We start from the raw sequence: 27831 nt of genomic DNA, 5'->3' as shown, positions 1-27831 counted from the left end.
TTAACTCAAAACTGTTTTATTAAGGTTTTCAGCGAGATGAAAGGGATTGCCAAAGTTTAATCTTCTTCCTCATCATCTCCTCCGCCAGCACCTCCCTGTCCTTTCTTGGCATTCTTTCTCTTCACACGGCCAGGACGTCCACCACCGTAAGGTGAACGTAGGGAGAAGTCTATATGCTTCTGAGAATCCAGCCGCACGATGAACGATGGGATGTTCACTACTTGCTTGCGAACACTACAAAAATAAACGAAAATTTAGCACAAAATAGTCCATGATCCAGTTAGGTTTATTAAAAGGTAGTTATTTACCTCAAAATTCTACAAATACTGCATAATGACATGTTTGAAAACTGCATTTTTTTTATATAAAACACATGTATTAAGCTTTGGCGCCAATTATAGCCTCAAGTCTGAGTATGATGCTACAAGCTTGGCACACCTATTTTTGGGCACTTTCTCCCATTCTTTGCAGGACCTCTCAAGCTCAATTAGGTTGAATGGGACAAGTCTGCACAGCCATTTTCAGATCTATCCAATGTTCAATCGGGTTAGTCTGGGCCACACAAGGTCGTTCAGAGTTGTCCCATAGCCAAAAAGGTTCCTCTAATGGCTCGGACCCCTCAGTCCTCATCCCCCAATGGGGCCTCATCCTTTGTCATCTTGGCTGTGGGCTTAGGGTTCTGTCAGAAGACAAACCTTTGCCTCAGTTTGAGCTCCAGAGTGCGCTGGATAGTCTCCCAGTTCCTGCCACTGAAAAACCTATCCACACAGCATGATGCTGCCACGACCATGCTTCACTGTAGGGATGGTATGGGCCAGGTGATGAGCAGTGCCTGGTTATCTCCAGATATGACACTTGCCATTAAGGCCAAAGAGTTGAATCTTTGTTTCATCAGACAGAGAATTTTTTCTCATGGCACATGTCCTTCAGGTGCCCTTTGGCAAACACCAGGCAGGCTGTCAAGTGCCCCGAGACGAAGTGATTCTTTCACGAAACGTGTCGGGTGGAGCGAGTGACGTGCGGATGCCATCCACCTCATTACTCCATACGAGTGGCTTTGTTCCTGGATACGTCCGGCCGGCGTTACAGGCCAAATGCTGTTTTTATCAACCTAAATGTGAGTTGTATACCTGTTACATTTTTGGTTTTAAATAAATCACCTGGATTTTATGCTATGTGGAGCTCTGTTTTGTCTTTTATACCCATCGTTGAGCCTGGCATGGTTCTAGCGCCAGTGGAGGATTCACTGCTGATCTAAAATCTATGGTTGAGAGATATGCCGATAGTGGTCCGGCAGGACCTTGATTTCTGGTAAGCAGCTGCATGATTGGTGGTGGATTCACGTCTGGTGCCTAACATCATTTCTGCAGTTTACACGGGTGTCTTCTCTGCTATTTGGACTTACCACTTATTTTTCATTTATTCGTTTTGGACTTCACTTACCACTTCAGTGGTTTATTTTTATTAGTACTATTGTGGCCGTGGTGTTTTGTTGCACAGTAACTTGTGGCATTTATCACTGGGTTTTTCACATACTACTTCCTAGTAGGGCTAGGTGGCTTTGGGCCCCCTGACTCTATGCGATTTACATAATTGTTTATATCTTAGAGTGTTAATTTAGATGTTTAGCACATGCACTTGGGCAGATGCCTAAATTGTTTGTTTGATATAATTTTATGATTTGGTTTAGCGCAATTATCCTCCTTTATCCATTACTATTTTGTTTATACACAAATTAATTGCCGCTTATTAATCCGATTTTGATTCACCTTAGCGCAGTTGTCTCCAAATTTTCTTTACAGGCTGTCAAGTGTCTTTTACTGAGGAGTGGCTTCAGCCTGGCCACTCTATTATACAGGCCTGATTGGTGGGAGTGCTGCAGAGATGATTGTTCTGAAAGGAGCTCTGTCACCTCCCTGACCAAGGCCCTTCTCCCTCGATCACTCATTTGGGCCAAGTGGCCCACTCTAGAAGTCCTTGTGGTTCCAAACTCATTTCATTTACTGATGGAAGCCACTGTGCTCAGTGGGACCTTCAATGCTTTTCTGTGTCCTTCCCCACATGTGCCTCCATACAATCCTGTTATGGCGTTAGACAATTCCTTAGACTTCGTGGCATGGTTTGTGCTCCAACATGCACTGTTGACTGTGGGGCCTATAGACAGCTGTGTGCCTTTCCAAATCATGTTTAATCAACTGAATTAACCCACAGGTGGACTCCCAAGTTGTAGAATCATCAAGAATGATCAGTGGAAACAGGATGCACCTCAGCTCAATTTTGTGTCATGGAAAGGCTGTAAATACTTATGTACATGAGAATTTCCATTTTTAATAATTTTAACAAACTTTGTGATGGGGTATTTGAGAAAAATAATGAATTTAACCACTTCCCTACTGCCGATGCCCTGGTGGACTTTTGGGGGGGTGTAATATCTGATACAGGCAACAGATATCCATCTTTTTAGCCGGTAACTCTGTGCACGATAATGATCATATGGGCAGTTCTGCCGCTTGATCGTTTTTATGAGCGGCAGGAGGGGAGATGCCCCCCCCCCGATGCTTCTGAGCTCTCGTGCCATCGGGGGCCCGGAGAAAGAATCGTCCGGCACTAGTTCACAACGATAGAGATTTCCACTGACCATATGGTCACAAGTCATCTCTATGGCCTAGGCGTGACGTTCCCTTAAGTAAACCAAGCTGCAGCCGTCAGCATGAGATTGGTGAATTTTACCGATCTCATGCTTTCCAGCTTGAGATGGGGGGGTTTTGACCGTCCATCTCTCCAAAAAGAGGACCTGTCCCTAACAATTCCTATTACAAGGGAATAGGAATAAAAGTTTAAAAAAAGTGTTTATTTTTTAAGATGCCCCTGTCCCCAGTAGCTCACGCTAAGAAGCAAACACGCACGCAAGTGTGTGTGTGGTTTGAACATTGTTCAAACCACACATGTGAGGTATCGCCACGTGTATTAGAGCGTGCACAACAATTCTACAGGCATCAGATATCCATCTCCAAACTGGTAACCTGAAAAAAAGCGTTGACTATGGAGATTTTTTTTAAGTACTGAATTTTAGCCCCATTCCATTAAAGTGCGCAATTTTAAAGCTTGACATTTTAGGCATCTACTTGTCGTAACATCTTTCACACAAAAAAAACAAAAAAAAAAAAATTGGGCCAACTTTACCGTTTTATTTTATGAAAACAAATATCGTGCAATAAAAAGTTGCAATGACTGCCATTTTTTTCCCTAGGGTGTGTGCTAAAACATTTATAATGTTTGAGGGTTCCAAGTAATTCTCTAGCAAAAAAATTATGATTTTTACATGGAGGTGCCAGAATAGGCGGTATGGAAGACATTAATAGATTTTGGAATAAGGCTGTAACAAAATGTGGGAAAGTAAAGCGCTGTGAATACTTTTAGGCTGCACTGTATAAAAATTGCAATATATGCCTGTGCATTATGGCTTTGATGGAAGACACCTTCTATATCTTCTAGAATAGCCTCTACAGCAGGGGTGTCGAACTCAAATTTCATGGTGGGCCGCATTAGCATTGTGATTGCCCTTAAAAGGGCCGGTTGTATCTGTAAGATTAGATGTCTAGCGCATTCCCTCCCCTTTACATTAGATGTCAAGAGCCACCCCACCATCAGAAGTGGAGTCCCCCACTCTCCCTTACATCACAGTGCACCCCCCCTCTCCTTATGCTGCTGGGAAGAAGCTGGATGCATTTCTTGAAAGCAGACAGTAAGGGTCGGGAGTAGGACGAGAAGGACTGGAGCTCTCCTGCAGCTGTGTGAGGGCCACATGAAATAGCCTGGAGGGCCGGACACCTATGCTCTACAGTTTGTATACATAAGGAATGAATGGGCTATTCCCAACAATTTCACCTTTGGGGAAAATTTAGGTGTAGCCTGGACTTTTATCACTAAATCACTAAATTTTACATTAGGTTTGACCATTTTCTGCCCCTTAGGATGTACCCATACATCAGTTTTTAGTGGTTATACAGTTGCAGTTATGACCTAGTATCCTTTTTAGCCAGCAATGTGCAATTGTTTTAAGTAATCCGGGACAATATAGCCACTGGATCACTTTCCATGCAACGAAAGCCGTTCCTCCTGTTTCACCTGGGACTTATATCAATGATCAGCTGGCAGAACTGAGTGAGGAATGCTCCAATAAAGCCCATTACCAGCATCTGATCAGATGCTTTAAGGGCAGGAGGTATCTGGGGCTTAAGAGTACCCGTCACCGCCATCAAAAAGGGATGTTCATCCTATGCAAAAGCAAAAGTTGTATTTTTATTAACGCGATCGCTCGTTACAGAGCGGGGACCGGGAGCTGTGTGTGTAAACACACAGCTCTCGATCCTGTCAGCAGGGGAAATGCTGATCTTCTGTTCATACAATGTATGAACAGAGGATCAGTGTTCCCCCTAGTGAGGCCCCCCCCCCCCCCCCACAGTAAGATAACACACAGGGACACACTTAACCCCTTCACTGCCAGTGGCATTTTTATAGTAATCCAATGCATTTTTATAGCACTGATCGCTATAAAAATGCCAATGGTCCCAAAAATGTGTCAAAAGTGTCCGCCATAATGTCGCAGTACAAAAAAAAATAATAAAAAAGAAAAATCGCTGATCGCCGCCATTACTAGTAAAAAAAATATATTAATAAAAATGCCATAAAAATACCCCCTATTTTGTAAACGCTATAACTTTTGCGCAAACCAATCAATAAACGCTTATTGCGATTTTTTTTTACGAAAAATATGAAGAATACGTATCGGCCTAAACTAAGGAAAAAAAAAGGTTTATATATTTTTGGGGGATATTTATTATAGCAAAAAGTAAAAAATATTAATTTTTTTCAAAATTGTCGCTCTATTTTTGTTTATAGCGCAAAAAATAAAAACCGCAGAGGTGATCAAATACCACCAAAAGAAAGCTCTATTTGTGGGAAAAAAAGGACGGCAATTTTGTTTGGGAGCCACGTCGCACGACCGCGCAATTGTCAGTTAAAGCGTCGCAGTCCTGAATCGCAAAAAGTGCTCTGGTCTTTGACCAGCAATATGGTCCGGGGGTTAAGTGGTTAAATCTTGACAAGTGGGTCATGTTCCTATTCACAGGAGAGGACTCTGAACAGGAACATAACCCACTTGTCAAGATTTAAGGAGCCGTGTCCATCCATGGATGATCAGAGAAAAGTAAAAGCACCTGTGCCTTATTTGCCAACGCATACATAGGTCCCATGAGCATATGTGAATGTTGATCGTAACCACATGCAAGGTACTGCTGCAAACATAGGAAGAGCACCAGAGCTCCTGTAATTCTGAACTGTACCCTCTGGCTTTTTTAAAAGTGTCACCCATGTAGATTTGTCAAGTACTGTAGTGCGTCACTATTCCATAGGCATTCGGTGTAACATTTTACCAAATGTTTTTGTGCATGAACGTATTTAAAAAAAAAAAAATTGTATTTGAAAAACTGCCACGCAAATATTGTATGAAAAGAATTGCAACATCCACCGTTTTATTCTCTAGGGCAGGGGTGTCAAACTGGCGGCCCTCCAGCTGTTCCGAAACTACAAGTCCCATCATGCCTCTGCCGGTGAGAGTCATGCTTGTAACTGTTAGCCTTGCAATGCCTCATGGGACTTGTAGTTTTGCAACAGCTGGAGGGCTGCCAGTTTGACACCCCTGCTCTAGGACTTCTGCTTAAAGGTTCTAATTCTCTAGCAAAAAAAATAGGATTTTTGTACTCACCGTAAAAACAGCAGCCTTTGACCTTAGGGTTATATCCGCTTCCTTCCAGGAGAGTTAGGCTGCATTCACACCTTGGCGTACCTAATCGCGGCGTTTTGTCCCGCGAATTGCAGCGCTTTGTACCCCGATTTGCGGCGACAAAACGCTGCGATTGTGAATGCAGCTTACCCCCAGGTCCACATCTCCTATGCCGAACGCCGCCTGAAAAAAAGGTCCGGGACTTGTTTTCAGGCGGCAGGCGTACGGCGTGGAGATGTGAACCATCTCCATAGAGGGCAATGTAAAATCATCCCTCCAGCATCTTAGGGGCTGCTGCGGCGTCGCGCTTCAGGCGTATATACGCCTAGGTGTGAAAAAAAAGCCTTAGGCAGAACAAAAGCACTTTAAGTGTTAACACTTTCCTCAGTGCAGCTCCTCCCAGGGGGCGTGGTTCCCCAAGTATAACCCACACCCTGCTCTAGCAGCTCCAGTTCGTAACAAGCAGTACAAACCAAAGGAGGGGTGGGTGCTGTGTCCGTCCATGAACTCAGAGAATTGGATTTTACGGCGAGTACAAAAATCCTATTTTCTCTTCTGTTCATGGACGACACAGCAGCCTTTGACCTTAGGGACGTCCCCAAGCAGTGTCAAAAATGTCGAGGGGTGGGAAAAACACAGCAATCAAGCTTACACCCCTAACAAAACCGGAGTTACTCAACGGAGGAACTCCAACCTTAAACTGCCGCCTGCAACACCAATCAGAAGATACTCACATCAACCTTGTGAAATCTTGAAAACGTGTGGACTGACGACCAGGTCGCTGCCACACACACACTTGTAGTACAGAGGCTTGATGCCGGAAAGCCCAAGAGGCAACGATCGCCCTGGTCGAATGCGCTGTAACCCGAAAGGGAGGCGCCCGCCCCTTCGGGGCATAGGCCTGAAGCACAACCTGTCGGGACTGCCAGACCTTACTTCGGACCAGCCACCGACACGAACAGTGAGCTTGACTTCCGGAACGGAGCCGTAGCCGAAAAGCACAAGGGCCCGAACCACATCCAGGGAATGTAAAGAGAGCTCCTCCGGGTTCTACGGCTGAGGACATGAAGATGGCAACATAATGTCCTTATTAATGTGAAAGACCGAAACGACCTTTGGGAGAAAAAAAGGCTGCTTACGCAGCACCACCTTATCCTTATGGATGACCAAGTAGGGAGCCTTGCAGGACAAGGCCGCCAGTACAGACTAGGGCTGCAACTAACGATTATTTTCATAATCGATTAGTTGGCCGATTATTGTTTCGATTAATCAACTAATCGGATAATGGCCTTAAAAAAAAAAAAAATGAGATGCGAAATCTGACTCTTAAATTGTACTCAAGGCGAGAGCCTGATCCACTCCCTGACCGTAAAAACAGCAGAACCCGGGACACCACGCAAGTACGAGAGTGTCACTCCATCTCCTCACATAGAGATGTAGGCCCTCCACGTATGATGGCAAATCCTACTTGGAGTAGCCTTCCGTGCACGCAGCATGGCAGAGACCACCGAGCCTGATAGTCCTTCAGTACCTGGCTCAACAGCCACGCCGTTAAAGCCAGCGACCGTAAAACAGGGTGGAAGATCGGACCCTGCGACAGAAGATCTTCTCTCAGGGGTAGACGCCAGGGAGCGTCCGCCACCAGACGCGGTGCTGCCAGTCTGGGGCGATCAGGATTGTTGGAATCCCTTCGGATTCCATTCTGTGCAGCAGGCGAGGAAGAAGCTTCAGAGGAGGGAAGGTGTAAATTAGGCGATAGCGACTCCAAGGTGCCACCAACGCATCTGCCCACAGGTCCTCCGACTTGGCCACGAACCGTGGCACCTTTTCGATTGAGACGGGACGCTAGAAGGTCCACGTCTGGAGTACCCCACTTTCGGCACAGACTCTGAAACACCTCCGGGTGGAGCGACCACTCCCCTTGGTCCAGAGTTTGGCGACTTAGGTAATCGGCTAGTCAATTCTGTACTCCCGGAATGTACACGGCTGATAGAGCCGGAACGGACCTTTTTCGGCCCACCCAAGGTGTGCGCGACCTCAGTCGCTGCAGCTGAACTGATGAATGACGTATGCCACGGCCGTGGCATTATCAGACTGGATCCTGACCGGTGGGCCCTGCAGATCCAGGGACCACCTGGCAAGGCACAGCTTGATCCCTTGGAGCTCCAGTATATTGACATTCAGAAGCCAGCCGAACTCTTGGAGAGTCTGACATGTGACAGACATGTCTTTTTATAATTCTCTTATTGATTTTCAGTTCAGCATCATTACAAAAACATAATTCACATAAATATAAACCTTACAATACATATATTACCCTACCCCATTTAAAAAAAAAAAAAAACTGTCTCATCCACCCTTAAGTTTAGCTTGAGAGTGACTCAAGGTTCTTGGGCTCCTATTCTACTTTGCAGTTTCTTCTTCCTCCTTTCCTCTTATCTAGGTTTGGGATTGGCCTCATTCTGCTTCTTTAACTAGAGATCTATTGATGCATAATATGTTGGAGGGAGGGGGAGAGGGGGAAAGAGAGAGGAAGGAAGACTGATGGATAGTATAGGGGTCTATAGGCAGTTAAAGGTTTTATCTTCCCCCCCCCTCTTTTTTTTAGATTTAACTCACAGGCACTCGACACTTTACAGCAGGGATAAGCAATTAGCGGACCTCCAGCTGTTGCCAAACTACAAGTCCCATCATGCCTCTGCCTCTGGGAGTCATGCTTGATGCTGTCAGAGTCTCGCTATGCCTCATGGGACTTGTAGTTTGGCAACATCTGGAGGTCCGCTAATTGCTTATCCCTGCTTTACAGGGTTGGGATTTATATATGAATATAAAGAGGCACGGATTAAAGCTCGGGTCCATGTGGGGGTAGGTACTTAGACACGTCCTTTTCTAATTCCGAGCCTGAAGAAGCTTGCAGGAGAAGGTCCCTCGCTCAGCAGGGCTAGTATCGGGGCGAGCACCTTGGTGAAAACCCGTGGTGCCGATGCCAAGCACCTTGACAAAACAATTGAGGGCCTTGAGGTCCAGGATTGGACGGACCCCTTTCTTCTTGGGGACTACAAACAGATTGGAGTAAAACCCCTGAAACCGTTCCATCGAGGAACTGGCACGATCACTCCCCTGACCAGAAGATCCTGGACAGCACCTGACAGATCCTTCAGGCTATCCAGAAGAAACCGGAGGGTGGAGGAAAAAATCTGTTTGGTGGACAAGAGAAAAACTCAATCTTGTACCCCGAAGCAGGGTGATTGGTCCGCGGGGATCCCGGCCGGGTCACATGATGCGGAAGTCCCATCCGCACACGTGATCGGAGGCATGCATATTTAATGGGACAGACAGTCCAAACATTTAGAGGCTACCTCCCCAACGCTAAGGGCCTGTTAAACAGCATGACGGCTGGTTATTGGCAAGTACACTGATGGTCTCTCCCCACTTACCCTTATGCTATCTATGTTTCCTAAACAGGCAGTAAATTTACATTTAATACATGCTCATCTACTTTTTCTGACTAGATACCCTCCTGTTTTACCGCAGCATCTCTGGTCTCTCCCTGTAAGGAATTTTATTCCCTACTCTTATGGGACTCGTTCCTCACCTTTATGCATGCAGGTTACACCTGCAACCTATCACATGCCTACAAATTTGACCAGCTTAGTGTCTGCTGCAGCATATATTTGGGTATGTATTTTTCCACTATGATATTCACTTGCCTTATTACTTCTCCCTTTACCCTGATTGGAAAAACTCTCTATATGAAGCCCTTACTAGTATTGTTTTATTGGCCTCACTAGACTCATCTACTCAAACCGTCCTTGATGCCTGGACATTCTACCTCCTGATCCAGTCTACGTAATTAAAATCTAAAATTTAACCCCATCCATCACTGTGGATGGTAGGTTTAATCTATTTTATCTTTCTTTGGCCCTGGCCATCTGTTATGCTGTTTCTATACACAAGCCTTCCTACCACGTATCAGTGTTTATGGGTGTTAGCGTAACCTCTATTCCTGTTCTCATTGCTACGGTTATCTTCCTTTTTTTTACTATATGGCACCTCTAGTAATTTAGAACACGTCTGTAATGGTGGTCTCAGTCCTTTATATGGATCCACCTTTTCTATCAGTATGAAGATTACGTGGTATGTCCCTACACTTCCTGCATGTGGTCCCTTTTCGTGCCGTCCCCTTGGTGGCGCTATGGCAACCCTGGTCATTGATGCATGTTCTTTTGTTATAGTGCGTTACTGCACACTGGATATAATTTTTTGTTACCTACAAATGCCTAACAATATACTGAATTGGAAACCAATAATAGTCTACTATCTTTTCCTTCATAGAAAATCTATAGCTCCTGAAGAAGCACTCAACTGCGAAACATGTAGAGCTCATGCAAAAATACGTCTAACAATTACATTGGTCATCAACTCACGTTGCTGTCCTTAGTGGACCTCTATTGGTTTTAGTAAATCTATTCTCATTGTCTTAGTATCATAGAAATATTCTATGAATATCCATGTGTTTTTTTAAATGTATTTTTAAAAATATGTACTGTGATGTTGGTTCAATAACCCATATGTTTGGGATTGTATCAATAAATAACTATTCTGTGTTAACCACTGGTGCCTAGAAAGTCCATTTCTTCTGAAACAATAAACCTTTCTAAATACTTTGCAGACCCAACGGTCGGAAAGAAGAGACCTCCGAGACGCAGAGCGTGTCCCCCACCCGAGATTTGAGCGGGGGCAAACCTTCATGCGGAAGCAGGCTTGTCCGCAGGCTCGTTGGGCTTGCGGTACCAGGGGCGCCTGTGTCCTTCAGTAGACGTCTTAGCCCCCTGAAAATGTTTTCCTCCTGCACTTGGCGGGCGAAAACAAAACCGCTTAGGGATAGTAAATGAGGGCCCTTGCCTACAGCGAGGCACCTTACCCTTCCCAGATTGCGGGAGCAGAGTGCTCACACCGCCTGTGGCATCTTTTATGACATACAGGGACACCCCAAAAAGTCATTCACCCTCACAGGGTAATTCCACCAGGGACTACTGAGAGGACCGTCCGCAGACCTCTAGCCATACAAGGCAGGGCAGTATCACCGCGGAGGCCCTGGAGAGCAAGGGGAGCCTATCAAGGGCCGACAGACAAATATCAGACCGGTACCAACTGGTCGGTCAGGTCCACGCAGGTCTCCTAAGCATTCTGTGCCTCTAGCTCCCGCACCAGGGACTCAGCCCATCCGGTAAATGTCTGCGACACCAGAGACCCGGCCAAAACCGGTCTCACCCCCCCCCCCCCTGCTGTGAATATGGAGCGACCACAGCTCCCCTATCTGCGGAGCCCCTTCCACAGGCAATGTGGCAGCCTTGTTCCAAAACAAGCTACCCAGCCTGGACACGGGGGGGGGGGGGGGGGGAAGACACCCTGTAACAGGAAATCCTCCTCAAAAAAGGGGGAACGGACCGCAAAGTATGCAAAAATTTCCTGCGACCGATCCCATTCCCTGCACAACATTTTCCAGACATGGAACACAAGGCAAACACTTACTCAGGGGCGGCTTCCTGAACCCAAAAGGTACCGACACCTCTGATGCCTCCGCCGAATCCTCAATAGCTTGAGTAACACACCGCAGTGTCAAGAGCCCCAACAAAAGCACAATCATGTGCTGACCCTGAAACAGGGCCATCCTCACAGTCCGTGTGGACTTTGGCCAGCAGTAACTGACAAAGAAACGGAACCAGAGCCGGACGCCACAGCGAGGCCTGATTCCTTGTCAGAAAAAAAAAAAATCCCAGAGGGAGGCAGAGGGGGGGACGCTTTGCAACCCCCCATATTCCCCCATCACTTCCATCCTGACCCAAACGCCTCTGGGACTGCCATCACAGCATCCCTGGAGGCCACAGGAATAGGGACACTAAGGGTTAACATCCAGCATGTCAGTGAGAATCACTGCAACAGCCACCCTAGTACTGCCAGGCTCCACAGGACATCCCCAGCCGCCACAGAGCAGGGAAACACCCCCCCCCCCCCCGGAGGACTCACTGTCCGACCACACCGCCGCTGCAGAGAGCCAAAAACGCTGCCTGTGCCACACCATCAATAGGAAAATGTGCATGAGCCATCAGCGTCGCCATCCTAGGCACAAGAGGCCAAGAGCTGTACCAAGATGGCCGCCGACTTGCAAAAAAACAGCCTGCGGGCTCTGAGAAAATGGCCGCCGCAATTACTACTGCGCCATATAATACAGCCGCCAGCGGCAAAATGGCGCCCGAAAACCAAGTTTTTTTTTTTTTTTTTTTTTTTTAAAGGTACAGTAAAGCCCCAGTGACACAGCAATACATAGGCCCACGGGACCCCCACATGGCAGCACAGAGGCATAAAAACAGCACCCACAGCAGTCGCAGCCCCTGGGTCAAACTGAGCCCCCCCAAGCGGACCCCACCTCACGGCCGTCACCCAGAAACTGGGAAGGAGGGAGAGGAAAAAAGGGAGAGAGGAAAGCAGGGTAAACCCTCAGTCGCCTCCCAGGGGAAAGTTCCAGCCATACCACCTTACCTGAGCAAGAGGCCACTACTTGCACGCCCTGCGATCACCGGCTGGTGGTATCCCGGACAAAACCAACGTCCGCATAGAACGGCATGGCTGTCGGCCAGACACACTGACAAAGCCATAAAGGCTGGTCATATGTGTGCCCTGGAACAAGAAGTTCCCCGGGCCACCCCTGGAGCAATGGGGCCTGTCGTGGACAACCCAGAGCTGAGGGCCGGCACACGCTCGATAGCCGAACATGGGGGGGGACTACAAGAGTCTAATACCCAGCCTGTCACCCAGTCGGCTGTTGATAGAAGAATCACAGGATTCAAAAATGCAGTAACAAAAAAAAAAAAAAAAAGAAGAAAGAAAAATCGCAAGAAAAAAATCTCCAGAGTACAGGACTCCAGAGTGCCTGACCTCTGTCAGGCAGAAAAAAATCTGGAGCTGCTAGAGCAGGGTGTGGGTTATACCCGGGGAACCACGCCCCCTGGGAGGAGCTGCACTGAGGAAAGTGTTAACACTTAAAGTGCTTTTGTTCTGCCTAACTCTCCTGGAAGGAAGCGGATATAACCCTAAAGTCAAAGGCTGCTGTGTCCATCCATGAACGGAAGAGAAAAAGGCAGATTTTCCATGCATGAGGCGTGTCAGAAATGGCTTTGGCACCCATCGGTTAAATGCCCGTGTGCAAGTACTTCGGCTTACTAAAGGTTAGTGTAAGTTCATCCTTTAACCCTTTTGCTGCCAGTTCCATACAGACCTGACAGCAAGGGTATTGCACACAATCTGGTGACTGCAGCCACTGGACTTGTGTGTGAAACCGATAGGCAGACTTTTGCCTTTCAGCTGAGAGCATTTGTGCAGCGGCACTGCAGCCCAACTGCTTACGCCCCTCGGTACTGCCACTGTACTACCGGGCTCTGCTTGTCCATCTGCAAGTCCAGGAGATCCATGGCGAGTGCTGGCAGCTGAAAGGGACAAGCCACACATCAGCCCTCCTTTGACCCGGAAAGCGACATCCGACGTTCCTTCTACGCGTCCCCAGCTAACTCAGCTGGGAAATAATGTTTTGCAATGCATTGCAAAACATTTGGTGGAGCACAGGAGAGACATGCATATCCTAGACCAGGGGTGCCCAACCTTTTGAAGACTGAGGGCCACTTAAGCGACTTGTTAACCGGTCGCAGGCCACAATGAGCAGAGTGGGCGGATGACTGGTCTGTGTCCACTCTGCATATGCAGAGCAAAGCCCACTCTACAGGACCTCATCCTCCCAGATGAAAGGGGACGGATCCCCTTCTGTTTTATTAGCAGATCAGATTGAAGGTAGGCAGTTGTAATCAAGACAAGTCTGTTTACATCTGCAGCTCCATAGAGGTGAATGTAGGGTCCGAATGGACTGGAACAATCGTGTGAAAGGGGCCCCAAGGCTGCATTCACACTGATGTGCTGCGGTTTACCCACACCCTGGATGCCGCACAGTGCACCTGTGGCTTTCCTGCGGGTTAGCTGAACTTTGCTATAGATGTCCATTTTTTCCTGCAAGTGTGGTGCATGTTCTGAAAGTGCGCCAAATCCACAGGTAATAAGTCTACGATTCAATGAAGGCGACAGATTTTAGTAATAAGCTTCCCTTTAATAACAGTCTTGAATTCAGGCATCACCAGCTGTTGCTGTCCCCAGGCAGAATGCATTTGGTATCACTCTGCCCATGACAGGAGCCAGCTCTATACAGGAATCAACTTGTGCAGCTCTGCAGCCACTTTCTTGCTCTACCACTGGCTTTATTCACAAAACTGATGAGGGGTCAGCGACTGGCAATCTAAGCTGGAAGCCGCGGGCCACATGTGGCCCCTGGTTGGGCACCCCTGTCCTAGACCCTGCATATCCCCAAAAAAATATTACACAGGCACATTACACCCCACCCAAAATAAATTTGAGGCCCTCTCCCTCACACGACATGTTGCGACACGTTAGAATTATTGCTCTCTCAGGCTTGCGCACAGATATAACACAAAGCCTTCTCATAAAAATTAAATGGATACCTATAGAGGGCTTTTGAAGTGTTGCCTATTGAAAACACATGATACTGTAGTTTGACACCATTTCACAGGCGCATAAAAAAAAAAAAAATTTACATTAGATCCAGCATAGTAAGGGCATTTACATTTGGCGTATTTTTTTTGCTCTGTACATACCTTTATAATCTGTTTTTCTACAGGGCTTCCGGGTTCCGATGACTGCAGGCCTGGGCGTTTCTATCCTTTTGTTGGATGATTGACGGCTTGTGAAACAGGTGACCTGTCGCACCAGATGTCGGGAAATAGCTGAGCTGCAAGTCGGGACTACATGGCACCTGCGCAGTCAGCTCTACACGGCGGGCGCAGGCGCCGTATAGTGCCGACTCTTAGCTAGGGTATATCTGGAAATCTGGTGACGCGTTGTGCGGCAGGTCACCTGTTTCACAAGCCGTCAATCATCCAACGAAAGGATAGGAACGCCCAGTCCCGCAAGCATTGGAAGCCTGAGCCAGAGATAGGAACGCCCAGTCCCGGAGTCATCAGAACGCGGAAGCCCTGGACAACATCAGGATCTAAAGGTAAGTACGGAGAGAAAAAAAAAAAAAACCTTGCCAAAAGTATATGCCCTTACTATGCTACCTCTAATTTTAAAAATATCCTTTTTAGGGTGAACCTTTAACTTTAAGGTTTGGCATGTTGGGCATTTTCACTTAGTACAACCTCTTATTACCAAAAAAATGGGTAATTTATTGCATTTGTTTGCCCTAAAATGTATGCATTTTCTAGACCTTTGTGGTAATATCGTGTGACAAAAAATTGGAACTACCATCATTTTATTCTCTATACATTACAGAAAATATATGTTTGGGGGTTTTGTGTAATCTTTAGGCCTAATTTTTTTTTTAAACATGTACAAAGACAGCTCTGGCAGTAAAAGGGTTTAACCACTTGAGACCCGCGCTATTGACAAAAGACATCAACAGCGCGGCTCTCAAGTGCCAACTGGACGTCTTTTTAAAAGCATTACCCACGCGCGCAGCGGGTAAACACTGTGCCGCCGCATCGCTGGGGACCCGATGCGTGTACCTGGCGGCCGCGATGTCAGCCGGGTACACGCGATAGTCGGTGACACAGCCGGTAACAGCAGGGACGTGGAGCTCTGTGTGTAAACACAGAGCTCCACGTGCTGTTAGAGGAGGAGACCGATCTGTGTCTCTTGTACATAGAGACAGCATCGGTCACCTCCCCCAGTCACCCCCCTCCCCCCACACAGAACACACCCAGGCTACACATTTAACCCCTTCCTCATCCCCTAGTGTTAACCCCTTCCCTGCCAGTCTCATTTATACAGTAATTAGTGCATTTTTATAGCACTGATCGCTGTATAAATGAATGATCCCAAATTTGTGTCGAAAGTGTCCGATACGTCCGCCGCAATATCGCAGTCACAATAAAAAAAAATAAAAAAATAAAAAATCGCAGATCGCCGCCATTACTAGTAAAAATAAATCATAATTCTGTTCCTTATTTTGTAGGCGCTATAACTTTTGCGCAAATGTCGCTTATTTCGATTTACAAAAATACGTATCCGCCTTAACTGAGAAAAAAAAAGTTTTTTTTTTTAAATTGGGATATTTATTATAGCAACAAGTAAAAAAAGTATATATATATTTTTTTTTTTTTAATTGTCGCTTTTTTTGTTTATAGCGCAAAAAATAAAAACCGCAGAGGTGATCAAATACCACCAAAATAAAGCTCTATTTGTGGGGAAAAAAGGACGTCAAGTTTGGGAGCCACGTCGCACGACCGCGCAAATGTCAGTTAAAGCGACGCAGTGCCGGAAGCTGAAATTTTGCCTGGAAACGAAGGGGGTTTATGTGCCCAGTAAGCAAGTGGTTAAGAAACCCCATTAGTCTCATTACCTTCTAAAAATGATCAGGAGCAGAAAAAAGTGTCTCCTTTGAAACAAAGTTCTTCACAAGGTGTATGGACAGAGCCAAATTGACCTTGCTGAAAAAAAGCTTCACGCCAATTAATGTGCAAGACTCAGCCGGTGGAACTTAGGTAAGGGTTAGCAGTTCACAAGGTGTATGGTAAAGCCAAATTGACCTTGCTAAATCAAGCTTCATTTTCAAGAGACTGGTCCATGTGCTATAAAACATCAAAGCATAGAATATAGGTGACAAAACCCATCAGCAAGGGTCTGGTAATTATAGGATTGTATGTTCACATGCTATATACAAGGACATTGCCAACAATTAAAGGACTCCAGGCACATACAAATCCCAAAACCCAATTCACTCCAGAAAGCATGGCCAAGCAGGACATATTGTCCTCCCTTCAGATTACTGCTCTGCCCTGTGAAGTCACAATAGGGCTTCCTGTTACCTACTGGCCTGCAGTACATGCCTACTTTTCTTCAAATCTACATGGAAATGTTTTACTTTTTATACATACATTCCACATTTAACAAATTATATTCATTACCTCTACATTTAATCAGTGTCAACTGATCAACAATACCATATACCAAGAGCCCTTCCATTCAGTCTACACAGCCTGAAAGCTGGCTCTTGGTAAAGGAGATGCTGGTGGTGACAGGAGTAGAGAAATCGGGTCATCACTGGCACACATGCTGGCTGCATCCCTTAACGTGTGCTGCACTTGTCATTCCACATATGCACCAGAAAGTAATCCCCACTTTAAAAGGGTAAAATTAACTGTCACCCAGGGAGTATAGCTAGATGTACAAGATTAGTCCATATAGTGGCTGAGATTAGCTTTAAAGCGGTAGTTTACCCTCACTTGCATCATTTTTCCATCGAGACAGGCATTGTAGCGCGAGCTACAGTATGCCTGTCCCGATTTTTTTACACCCGTACTCACTGTGTACCTGTACGATAAAGATTTCGGCTCCCGCGGGGAATGGGCGTGCCTAGGGAGAGGGAGGATGATTGACGGCTGGCCCTGGCACGTCACTCTCCCCGAAGACAGCCGGAGTAGGTCTCGGCTCTTCTCGGCGCCTGCGCACAGGCTATGCGCAGGTGCCGTGAAGAGCCATGCCTATTCCGGCTATTTCCGGAGAAGCGTGACGCGCCAGAGCCGGCCGTCAATCATCCTCCGTCTCCATAGGCACGCCCATTCCCCGGTATCGGGGGTAAAAAAAGGGTATGTAAAGATTTTTTTTTTTTTTAACAACATGTTCTACTTGCTTCCACGGTACAGCTCATTTTGCCAAGTGTGGCCCTGATCCTGGTCTTCTGAGGTCCCTCAGCAGCTGTCTCGGCTCCCCCTCGCAAGAACTCATCACCTTAATGCAAGCGAGCTCGCATGGTGAAGAGTTCTTGCGGGTGTGCTTCTGAGGGGTCAGATAAGTAAAGGGGGGGCGCTAATCCACAGATGTTTTTTCACCTTAATGCATAGAACAGCGTTTCTCAACTTCAGTCCTCAAGGCGCCCCAACAGGTCATGTTTTCAGGCTTTCCATTATTTTGCACAGGTGATTTGATCAGTTTCACTGCCTAGGTCAGGGATATACAATTAGCGGACCTCCAGCTGTTGCAAAACTAGTCCCATCATGCTTCTGCCTCTGGGTGTTATGTTTGTGGCTGTCAGAGTCTTGCTATGCCTCATGGGATTTGTAGTTGTGCAACATCTGGAGGTCCGCTAATTGCATATCCCCGGCCTAGGTAATTACCACAGCAGTTTCATCTGAGGGAAATCCTGAAAACATGACTTGTTGGGGAGCCTTAAGGACTGGAGTTGAGAAACACTGGCATAGAATGCATTAAGGTGAAAAATATATATATATATATATATATATATATATATATATATATATATATATATATATATATATATATATATATATATATATATATATATATATATATATACACTTTTACAACCCCTTTACCACCACTTCCCTTATTTGTTGACCCTTTGACCAAAGCAATTATTTTTTTTTAAATTCTGCCAAATATCAATTTTATTCAGCAATTTTCTCATTACTTCAAAGACAACTTTGATGTTCTACTGAATGGCTCTGCAATTTTTTTGCACAGAGCAGTTCCTTACCTGATCTTCTGATTGACATCAGAAGATCAGGTAAGGAACTGCTTTGTGATGGCACTGTGTTGCATCCAAGTGTCACTTCAATAAACCAGCTGCTAGGGGGTTATGGGCCGTGTGCATACATGGACAATGCAGGACTCGATCATGCCTCCCCATTATCTCCTTACAGAATTTGACAAACAGGCTTTGGCTCCTGCTGCTCTCAGTCTGCTGTTTGAAGAGGAATGAAGGGAGAAGAGCTATATCTGGTATAGCACCGATTGGCGAGAGAACTCATGTAACGTTTTTAGGCAAGGACAGGCAGTGGAGCATTTTTTAGCATTTCAGAACAAGGAAGAAATAGAACCTTAGACATTTTTTTTGGACAAGGCTTTTTAAAATATTGCACTGCAATCCTTAAAGGGGTTGTAAAGGTAAAAAATATTTTTTAAATAGCTTCCTTTACCTTAGTGCAGTCCTTCACTTACCTCATCCTTCGATTTGTCTTATAAATGTCCTTATTTCTTCTGAGAAATCCTCACTTCCTGTTCACATTACTGTGTGGAGTTAGAACAGGAAGTGAGGATTTCTTAGAAAAATAAAGACATATAAAAGCAAAAGACTGCACTAAGGTAAAGGAAGCCATTTAGGGGAGAAAAAAAAAAAAAAAAAAAAAAAATTGTACCTTTACAACCCCGTTAAGGAAATGCAAAATCTAGTTCGGCCAGTGTTAGTTTAAAAACCATAGTGTTACAGCAGATAAGTGCATATTTTGTTCTGCAATTTTCCCTCTTTAAAATGACAATTACACAGAAATATTCCAGACGAGCCCCAAGCTTATTAGTGCAAACGAGATCCACACCACTTTTGTTTCAAAGTGACTCTAGTAGGCGTCGCGTTTGAAAGACAAGGGTGGTGTGGATATCGCAACAAAGCCTGCAAGACAAGGAAGTGAAGGGAGAGTCGCTGAAGATAGGCACAATACTGTATTGAATGAGGGCTCAAAAAAAAACACCCATGTGTTTACCTTAATATGCAAGGAATGCAAAGTAAAAATGTTAAGGCTTTATGGCAAAAGCCGCTCAAACTACCTGTTCAAGCCCATATTCTCTAAACCCTTACCCCGAGTTCTGCCAGCTTCGTGTGTACTCAGAGGAAGGAGCAGACAGTGCTGTCAGGGGACCAAAGATGTGAAGGGGCAGCTGTGCAATTATTGTTGCAGAGCGGACAAGTGCACTTTGTCAAAACAAGCAACTTTTAGCATTAACAGTGTGCAAGTGTACCTTGAATTTATAGCTCAAATTGTAAAGGATTTTTTTTTAAACATGTTATACTTGCCCACTCTGCAATTGTTTTGCACGTAGCAGTGCCCCAGCCTCTTCTCAGGGCCCCCTTTCTTGCCAAGTGCCCCCAGAGCACTTGTACATGCTTGCTCCCAAGCCAGCTCAGGTGTCCATGAGACTGGCTCAGCCACGCTCCCGCCCTACTGGCTGTGATTGACTGCAGTGGGAGACTATTTCTCCTGCATCTGAGCCGATAGGAGGGAGAGACCCAGGTCTGGCTTAATTGGGGGGCTGAGGTGGCCACTGAAGGTTTTTAACCATAGAATGCATTAGGGTGTCCATCAGCCTTTACAACCACTAGTAAAAAAAGTTTGACATATTAAATGTGGATTTCATTCTGTTACTTGCCTTGTAGGTCAATATATACATGGCTTTTTTTTTTTAAATCATCCTCACTTTTACACATTTTGGCACATTATGGTTTGTGCATACTGCCAGCTGTGAGATAATGCGGTCACTTGACTGTATAGAATGAGGTGGAGCACCCATTTGTCTTGGGCATCAAGGACACTATGCCAAACTTGCCTGTTTGGGCAGATTTGACTATGGATTCTACAAATTAGCAGTTTAAAAGGTCTAGTTAAAAAAATTAAAAATTAAGATAAAATAAATAAAACACTTACCGGATATGCCTCTGTCTGATTAGGACACGAGCATGGTGAATTGACTTTGCCAAACCTAACTTGAAGACCTGTGTTTGGAGACGCCTTTCCAAGAAATCTTCAATTTTTAAGCCCAGAATGTAATCAAGCTTCATCTTTCCCTCATCCAACACACCAATACGCACCAGTCGTCTTAGCAGGGCATTTCCTAAAAATGAAAAATCCTTAGCCAATGTCTTGAATAGAGCAGAAACAGTCAACACAAGTTTAGGATATACATTCCTCAATTAAAGTTCTCACCGAGCAGGAACCTGTAAAGCAACAAAATGCATGACTTCTGCCTAATGCAGCTCCCTTTCTATTAAATTGGCCAATAGAAAGCTGTTGGATCTGAGCATGTACCCTGCACTTGTCATCACAATCCCAGACCTGCTGCCTCTGGTAACCCAATTTCCACCCATGCGGTCCATGCATAGTTACAGACTTCCTGGTCACTTCTAGACATCCTAGTTTATAGCCATTCAGACTGCTAGACGAGCCGGCAGGACAGCTGCAGCGAGGGGCTTACAGATTTGTGAAAGCGCGATTTGTCTCACATCTTGTGTTTTTACAGTGGTTGTAAACCCTTTACAACCACTTTATGCTACAGGTAAGCCTATATTAAGACTTACCAGTAGCTACCCAGAGCCGCGATACCCAGAAGCCCCGGGAGAGATGTTGGCGGCCGGGGGAGAAGGGGGCTTCGATCTGAGGCAAGTAATACATAAAATAGTATGCTATACATATTAGCTTATTATGCCTTTGTGTTGCAGGGCTTTTTTTAGGGTTTACAACCACTTTAACCTTATGGAATACATACTCAATACTACACTTCAAGCGGAGGTCCACCCCAAACAACCAAAAAATGCTCCAAGATGAAAAAAACAAATTTACTTACCAGAAATGGCAGATCTTTCTAAACTGCCTCTTTCTAGTCTGCGGCTGGTCTTCATTCTTGTCCTCTCGTTTTCTGGGGAATGGGGCTCGCTGAACTGTATCCCAGAGAACAGCCGCCCATTCATAAAGCGCTGGGCGACTCGCGCATGTGCAGTTGGAAACTGGCAGTGAAGCCGCAAGGCTCCACTGCCCCGTTTCCGTGAGGATGGCAGCACCGGGACCTGCCACTATCGAGCGATCAGTCTCGGGGGGGGGGGGGGGGGGGGGGGGGGGGTCGAGATCACAGGCGCCTAGAACAGGCAAGTGTCCTTTTTAAGGTGTTTGTAGCTGCTGACTGCACAGAGCAGCCTAGATCCAGTCATAGCTCTGTACATTCAGACAGAGCCCCGACCCAGCCCTCGCCTTTGATTGGCTGACCGCTGCTGTCTCAACCAATGAGAAAGGGGGAATCTTGGATTGCATCTTGGATTGCAGACACTTGAACATTGCTGGACAGAGGGACCTCTGGCATGTGTTCAGGAGGCGGTTACAGTTTTTTTTAGAATGCATCAAGATAAAACAAACCTTTTGCCTTTACAACTCCTTTAACAAAAAGAGGGCAGACTTCACTGTCTGTATTCACTTTTCTATGTTTCTTACAATTGCTTAAGAGCAACATTAGAAGCCAGGAGAGGAAAATCTCTATTTTCACCTTTACAACAACTTGGCTGAGACCAATTATGTAACCACATCATTTCACAGCCACTAGAACTACTTAACTGCTTGCCAACCACCCCATGTACATGTCTTGAGCAGAAAGTACCTGTGTGTCATTCAGCCCTTCTGGGTCTGCAGCACACTCGCTCCCACTGTGTTTGGACAGTGTGAGCCAGTCAGTGGATCCACCAGGACCCGCTGATAGTTCCCAATGAGAGGCAGAATGGCAATGAAGAAATCTGACTTAAAGTGGAGGTTCACCCAGAAATGTAAATTTTTAACATTAGATTCATGCTCGTTTTGTCTATGGGAATCAGCTAGTTTTTTTAAAAACGAAGCAGTACTTACCATTTTAGAGCAATCTACTCCGCCGCTTCCGGGTATGGGCTGCGGGACTGGGCGTTCCTATTTGATTGACAGTCTTCCGACAGGCTTCCGACGGTCGCATCCATCGCGTAACGATTTTCCGAAAGTAGCCGAACGTCGGTGCGCAGGCGCCGTATAGAGCCGCACCGACGTTCGGCTACTCGTGACGCGATGTATGCGACCGTCTGAAGCCTTTCGGAAGACTGTCAATCAGATAGGAACGCCCAGTCCCGCAGCCCATATCCGCGGCGGAAAAGATGGCTCTCTAAAAACGGTAAGTACTGCTTTGTTTTTAAAAAAACTAGCCGATTCCCCTAGACAAAATGAGCATCAATCTAATGTTAAATTTTTTTTTTTAGGGTGAACTCGCTTTAAAGTGGAGCTCCGGCCACAATTTCATGTTTTAAATATAAATACCCCAGTAATACACAAGCTTAATGTATTCTAGTAAAGTTAGCCTGTAAACTAAGGTCCGTTTTGTTAGGTTGTTACAGCATTTAGATAGTTTATAATCTAGAAATAGACTGTGGGCATCATGAAGCCAGACTGTATGACTTCCTGGATTTCAGCCTTGCAGATCTCGCACATGCTCAGTGCTGCACAAGCAATGCAATAGGTTTCAGAGGTAAGAGGAACTTTCTGCCCCTTATCTATGCAAACCTTTCCTCCTCCCTCCAGGAACCAGTAAATATAAATCATTTGTTTATGTGCAGAGAATATATATATATATATATATATATATATATATATATATATATATATATATATATATCTATATCTATATCTATATCTATATCTATATCTATATCTATATCTATATCTATATCTATATCTATATCTATACACTAGACATGTTTAGTTCCGTTTTGCATTAGCCGTTATTTTCGCATTTTGACGGATTCGTACGAAATACGAATTTTCGTTCACTTTTCGTAACAATAACCAACATTCGTTATGATAAATTTTTAAAAAGATGGACGCTTAAAGACGAATAGTATCTGCTGTGCTCATTATGAGGGGTTCTCACCATCCCTGTACTGTGCCAACTTCCTGGGGCTGTACACATGCTGTGCTCATTACGAGGGGTTCCCACCATCCCTGTAGTGTGCTGACTTCCTGGGGCTGTACACCTGCTGTGCTCATTATGAGGGGTTCCCACCATCCCTGTGCTGTGCTCCCGGGTACTGGCTGGTGTCACTGATTGGCAGTTTCACACAGCTGATTGGTCTGCTTCAGTTACACTATATGTAACTGAATGCAGAGACCAGCTGTCAGTGTGATGTCGGGGGTGGGCGGGACCCGTGGGGGGGCCATGCAGATATCAATCAGCCAATGAATGGGCTGCTTAAGTGGGTGGGGCTACATACATGTAGCAGCCCACCCAGATCCCATACCATTGGGTGGTGTTTGTTTTTAGCTGCTGGGCTGGTGCCGCCCCCCGCCATCGCGCTGATTCCTCTGCAATTCTGCAATGTATTCTCCCAGGAGGCATAGCGGTCTGTGGGTGACGCCGAGGCAGCTGCCGCCGCGGCGGGAATAAAAAAGGAAATACAACATAACAGTGAGTTTAAAAAATTTATGTATGCCAAAACATAAGGGGACAGACGTACAGGGGATGAAGCTATGTTGTGAAAGAGCGTGGAACTCCGCTTTAACTTTTATTGGATGTATTAGCAGGAAAAAAAATCCCAAATTGTCACTGTTTATAGCGTAAAAAAAAAACCCTGCAGAGGTGATTAAATAGCACCAAAAGAAAGATACATTTGTGGCGAAAAAACAAATTTAATTTGCGTACAGAATTGCACAATTGTCAGTTAGCGTAGCGCCGTGCCATGTAGCAAAAACAGGTCTGGTCATAAGGGGGTAAAACCTTCCAGAGGTTTAAAGATAAGGCTCCATTCACACCCATGCATGTTGGTTTTGAGCATTTTTGCAGTGCTTTTGAACACGTTTTTCTTTATTTGGACAGATTTGTTGGGCAGATTAAAGCAGAGTTCCAATAATAAAAAAATAAAAGTCAGCAGCTACAAGTACTGCAGCTGCTGAGCTACAAGTACTGCAGCTGCTGACTTGGAGAGGAAGCAAACCCTTAAATGTTTTTATTCTAAAAAGCCCCTGCAAGAGAAAGGCATAATGAGCTAGTATGCACAGCATACTAGCTCATTATGTGTCACTTACCTGAGAACAAAGCCCCAGAAGTCCTCCTTGGTCCCGTCCGTGTAGCCTCTGAGATTTCTTCCCGTTATCGCCATTGTGGCTGGCAGGAGCGGCGATGATGTCACTCCCGCACATGTGCGCGGGACCAGCAGATCCCCACGCATGTGCGGATTTGCGGCATTATTCCCGGCATCTACAGCACACAAGCCCTGCACGGTTAGTGCGCCTGTGCAGTTGTCTACAGTGTGCATGTGCCATAGACAACTGTGCATTCCTTTCTGCATATATCTCGTAAACCGTGTAGGTTTAAGGAGATATTGCAAACAGGTAAGCCTTAATCTAGGCTTACCTGTAGGTGAAAGTGCCTTAGGAGAATTTACAACCACTTTTTTTAATCAGACACCAACCTGTCCCAAGGTCCAGCGACCCGCGGGGGGCGGACGATGCCCTGTGCCACCCCCACTCCCTTTCGCTGCGCCGGCATGATCACTGTGGCTTCACAGCTGGGCACACTGCACATGCGAAAGCCGTGCACTCACTAGCTGGGCAATCATCTGGGATCTGTGACATGTCCCAGATGATTGCCAAGAGGAACTTTCTTCCTGCACCACAGAGCCCTGGAAGTGGGACCCGCTAAAAAGCACTACATGCTGTTCTGCAGCATCTTTGAAGTCTATTGTACCAAAAAAAGCAGTGTTTTGCATTTAAAAATTCCCTGACCCTTTCCAAAAACGCAGAGGCACAGAAAGGCATTGATGTGAACATGGTCCATAGGAACCAATGTTAAAAAAAAAAAAAAAAAAAAAAAAAAAACTTATGTCCTGCGTTTCCTTAACTACTTAACCCCCGGACCATATTGCTGGTCAAAGACCAGAGCACTTTTTGCGATTCGGGACTGCGACGCTTTAACTGACAATTGCGCGGTCGTGCGACGTGGCTCCCAAACAAAATTGGCGTCCTTTTTTTCCCACAAATAGAGCTTTCTTTTGGTGGTATTTGATCACCTCTGCGGTTTTTATTTTTTGCGCCATAAACAAAAATAGAGCGACAATTTTGAAAAAAAAAAAATATTTTTTACATTTTGCTGTAATAAATATCCCCCAAAAATATATAAAAAAAAATTTTCTCCTTAGTTTAGGCCGATACGTATTCTTCTACATATTTTTCGTAAAAAAAAAATCGCAATAAGCGTTTATTGATTGGTTTGCGCAAAAGTTATAGCGTTTACAAAATAGGGGGTATTTTTATGGCATTTTTAATATATTTTTTTTACTAGTAATGGCGGTGATCGGCGATTTTTTTTCGTTACTGCGACATTATGGCGGACACTTCTGACAAATTTTTGGGACCATTGGCATTTTTATAGTGATCAGTGCTATAAAAATGCATTAGATTACTATAAAAATGCCACCGGCAGTGAAGGGGTTAACACTAGGGGGCGGGGAAGGGGTCCCTTGTGTGTTCTTACTGTGGGGGGGGGGGGGGGGTGGCCTCACTAGGGGAAACACTGATCTTCTGTTCATACATTGTATGAACAGAAAATCAGCATTTCCCCCGCTGACAGGACCGAGAGCTGTGTGTTTACACACACAGCTCCCGGTCCCCGCTCTAACGAGCGATCGCGTGTGCCCGCCGGGCACACGCACGGGAGTCGGGGGCGAGCGCGCGCGCCTCCGGCGGCGCGCACCCCCTAGTGGCGGCTATACGATAGCCCGTAGCTATACGTCCTTTCGCCCAGGAGAGCCGACCTGCCGCCGTATAATGACGGTGGCTGGTCGGCTAGTGGTTAAACCTTGTACATGGTCCGATTGTTGTCCTAAATTCTTATTGCTCCTTTAGACAATTGTTATTTAATTTTCAGCCATGAAGGATGACAGGCCAATAGATTTTTGGCAGACAACAGCTACACATCAGATTTTCATATGATCAGTACACAAATCCTTCACACAAAAGTTGAAAGTACAAACACGCATGTTTGTAATCAATGCTCCAACACAAAATTTGCAGAATAAGCCCAAAGGGTGGCGTTCAAGAGCTAAAATTCCTCGTAGTACAAAGAAGCTAGCAGTATGTAGATAAGCAAACAAAATTATAATCCAATAGTGCAGCGCTCAATATAAGATGGAAAATTAATCCAAACAATATATGTGATAAAAGTCCACAAAGTGTATATTCAAATAAACACTGTATAAATAAAGTCCATAAAATATATGTTCAATGAAATTGAAGATATAGGACCTCCACTGAAGTTTCAGTGTGCAGACAAAGAACAAACACCACACCACCGTGCAAACAATCCGCTTACCAGAACAAATATCGTTACATTGATTACATATCAAATAACGTGTTTTTTTTCTGTGTCTGCACACTGAAACTTCGGTGGAGGTCCTATATCTTCAATTTCATAGATGAACATATTTTATGGATTTTATTTATACACTGTTTATTTGAATCATACCATGTGTATGAGGCATAAGAGTCCACGACGTAAAGTAAATTGACAGCAGAAGACCGGAGTGCACAAATGACTCAAGATGTTTACACTCACAGCATTTAAGAAAATTTAAAGGAGTTGTAAAGGAATTTTTTTTTTTGCCGAAATGACTGTTTACATGGTAAAGAGACATAAGTTAACCGATTCCTTTTAAAATTGATTAAAAATAGATAAAAAAATCAATCATATAATGTACCTCTAGTTTCGTTTTTGCATCTAGTTTCATTTTTGCTTGTTATCCCGCCTCTGTGCTAGACAGAGCCATAGAGCAGTGATGGTTTGGAAAATGAAACTAGAATCGCCCAGTACTATGGTTATCAGGAAACATACAACCAGAAAGTGTCCAGAACAGAATTACAGCAAAATCGGAGCAAAAACGAACATTGAGGACATGAAACCAGGACTGCAGTAAGATAAAGGAAGCCATTTAGATAAAAAAAAAAAAAAAATAATTTTAGTGACCCTTTAAGTCGGATCATCGAATAGTAGAACTACAAACAAACCTTCAAACAAACGTTTAGGATCTTTCTCATCTAGAGTAAGCAGTTCTCTGGCAGCCTTACGGATCTTTGCAAGGGTGAACTTCACCCGCCAAACCTCGCGCTTGTTACGCAGACCATATTCACCTAGAAACAAACAAGACGATATATCAGCACACAAGTTGAAAAGAACCATCTAGAAAATAAAAAAATTGGGATTTGGACTAAATATTACCAATTAATTTCAACTCCTGGTCCAACCGCGACTTTTCAAAAGGACGTCGCGGAGTGACATAGGTCTTTCGACACACCCAACTTCTGGCAACAGGCATTTTAGGCTATCCACCTGTTAAAATAAAGCCACAAAAGGTAAGCCTGACA

General features: G+C 45.2%; 1 protein-coding gene across 2 annotated transcripts; it reads right to left on the bottom strand.

Annotated features, from left to right (window-relative positions):
- RPS9 (ribosomal protein S9) lies at window positions 1-27831 on the bottom strand. Of its 2 annotated transcripts, none has more exons than XM_040327600.1 (4): window positions 27686-27831; window positions 27475-27597; window positions 20344-20530; window positions 1-234 (listed from the first exon to the last, which is right to left on the bottom strand). In XM_040327600.1, the coding sequence occupies exons 1-4, from the start codon at window positions 27780-27782 to the stop codon at window positions 57-59; spliced, it is 585 nt and encodes a 194-aa protein (XP_040183534.1). In that variant the 5' UTR covers window positions 27783-27831; the 3' UTR covers window positions 1-56. The 2 variants fall into 2 exon arrangements, with proteins under 2 accessions (XP_040183534.1, XP_040183535.1); XM_040327601.1 differs by lacking the exon at window positions 1-234 and adding an exon at window positions 16370-16476.

This window comes from Rana temporaria, chromosome 10 (assembly GCF_905171775.1).
Source record: "Rana temporaria chromosome 10, aRanTem1.1, whole genome shotgun sequence".
NCBI classification, from domain to species: domain Eukaryota; kingdom Metazoa; phylum Chordata; class Amphibia; order Anura; family Ranidae; genus Rana; species Rana temporaria.
The sequence above is the reverse complement of the archived record's forward strand: the minus strand, read 5'-3'. Positions and strand labels throughout refer to the sequence as shown.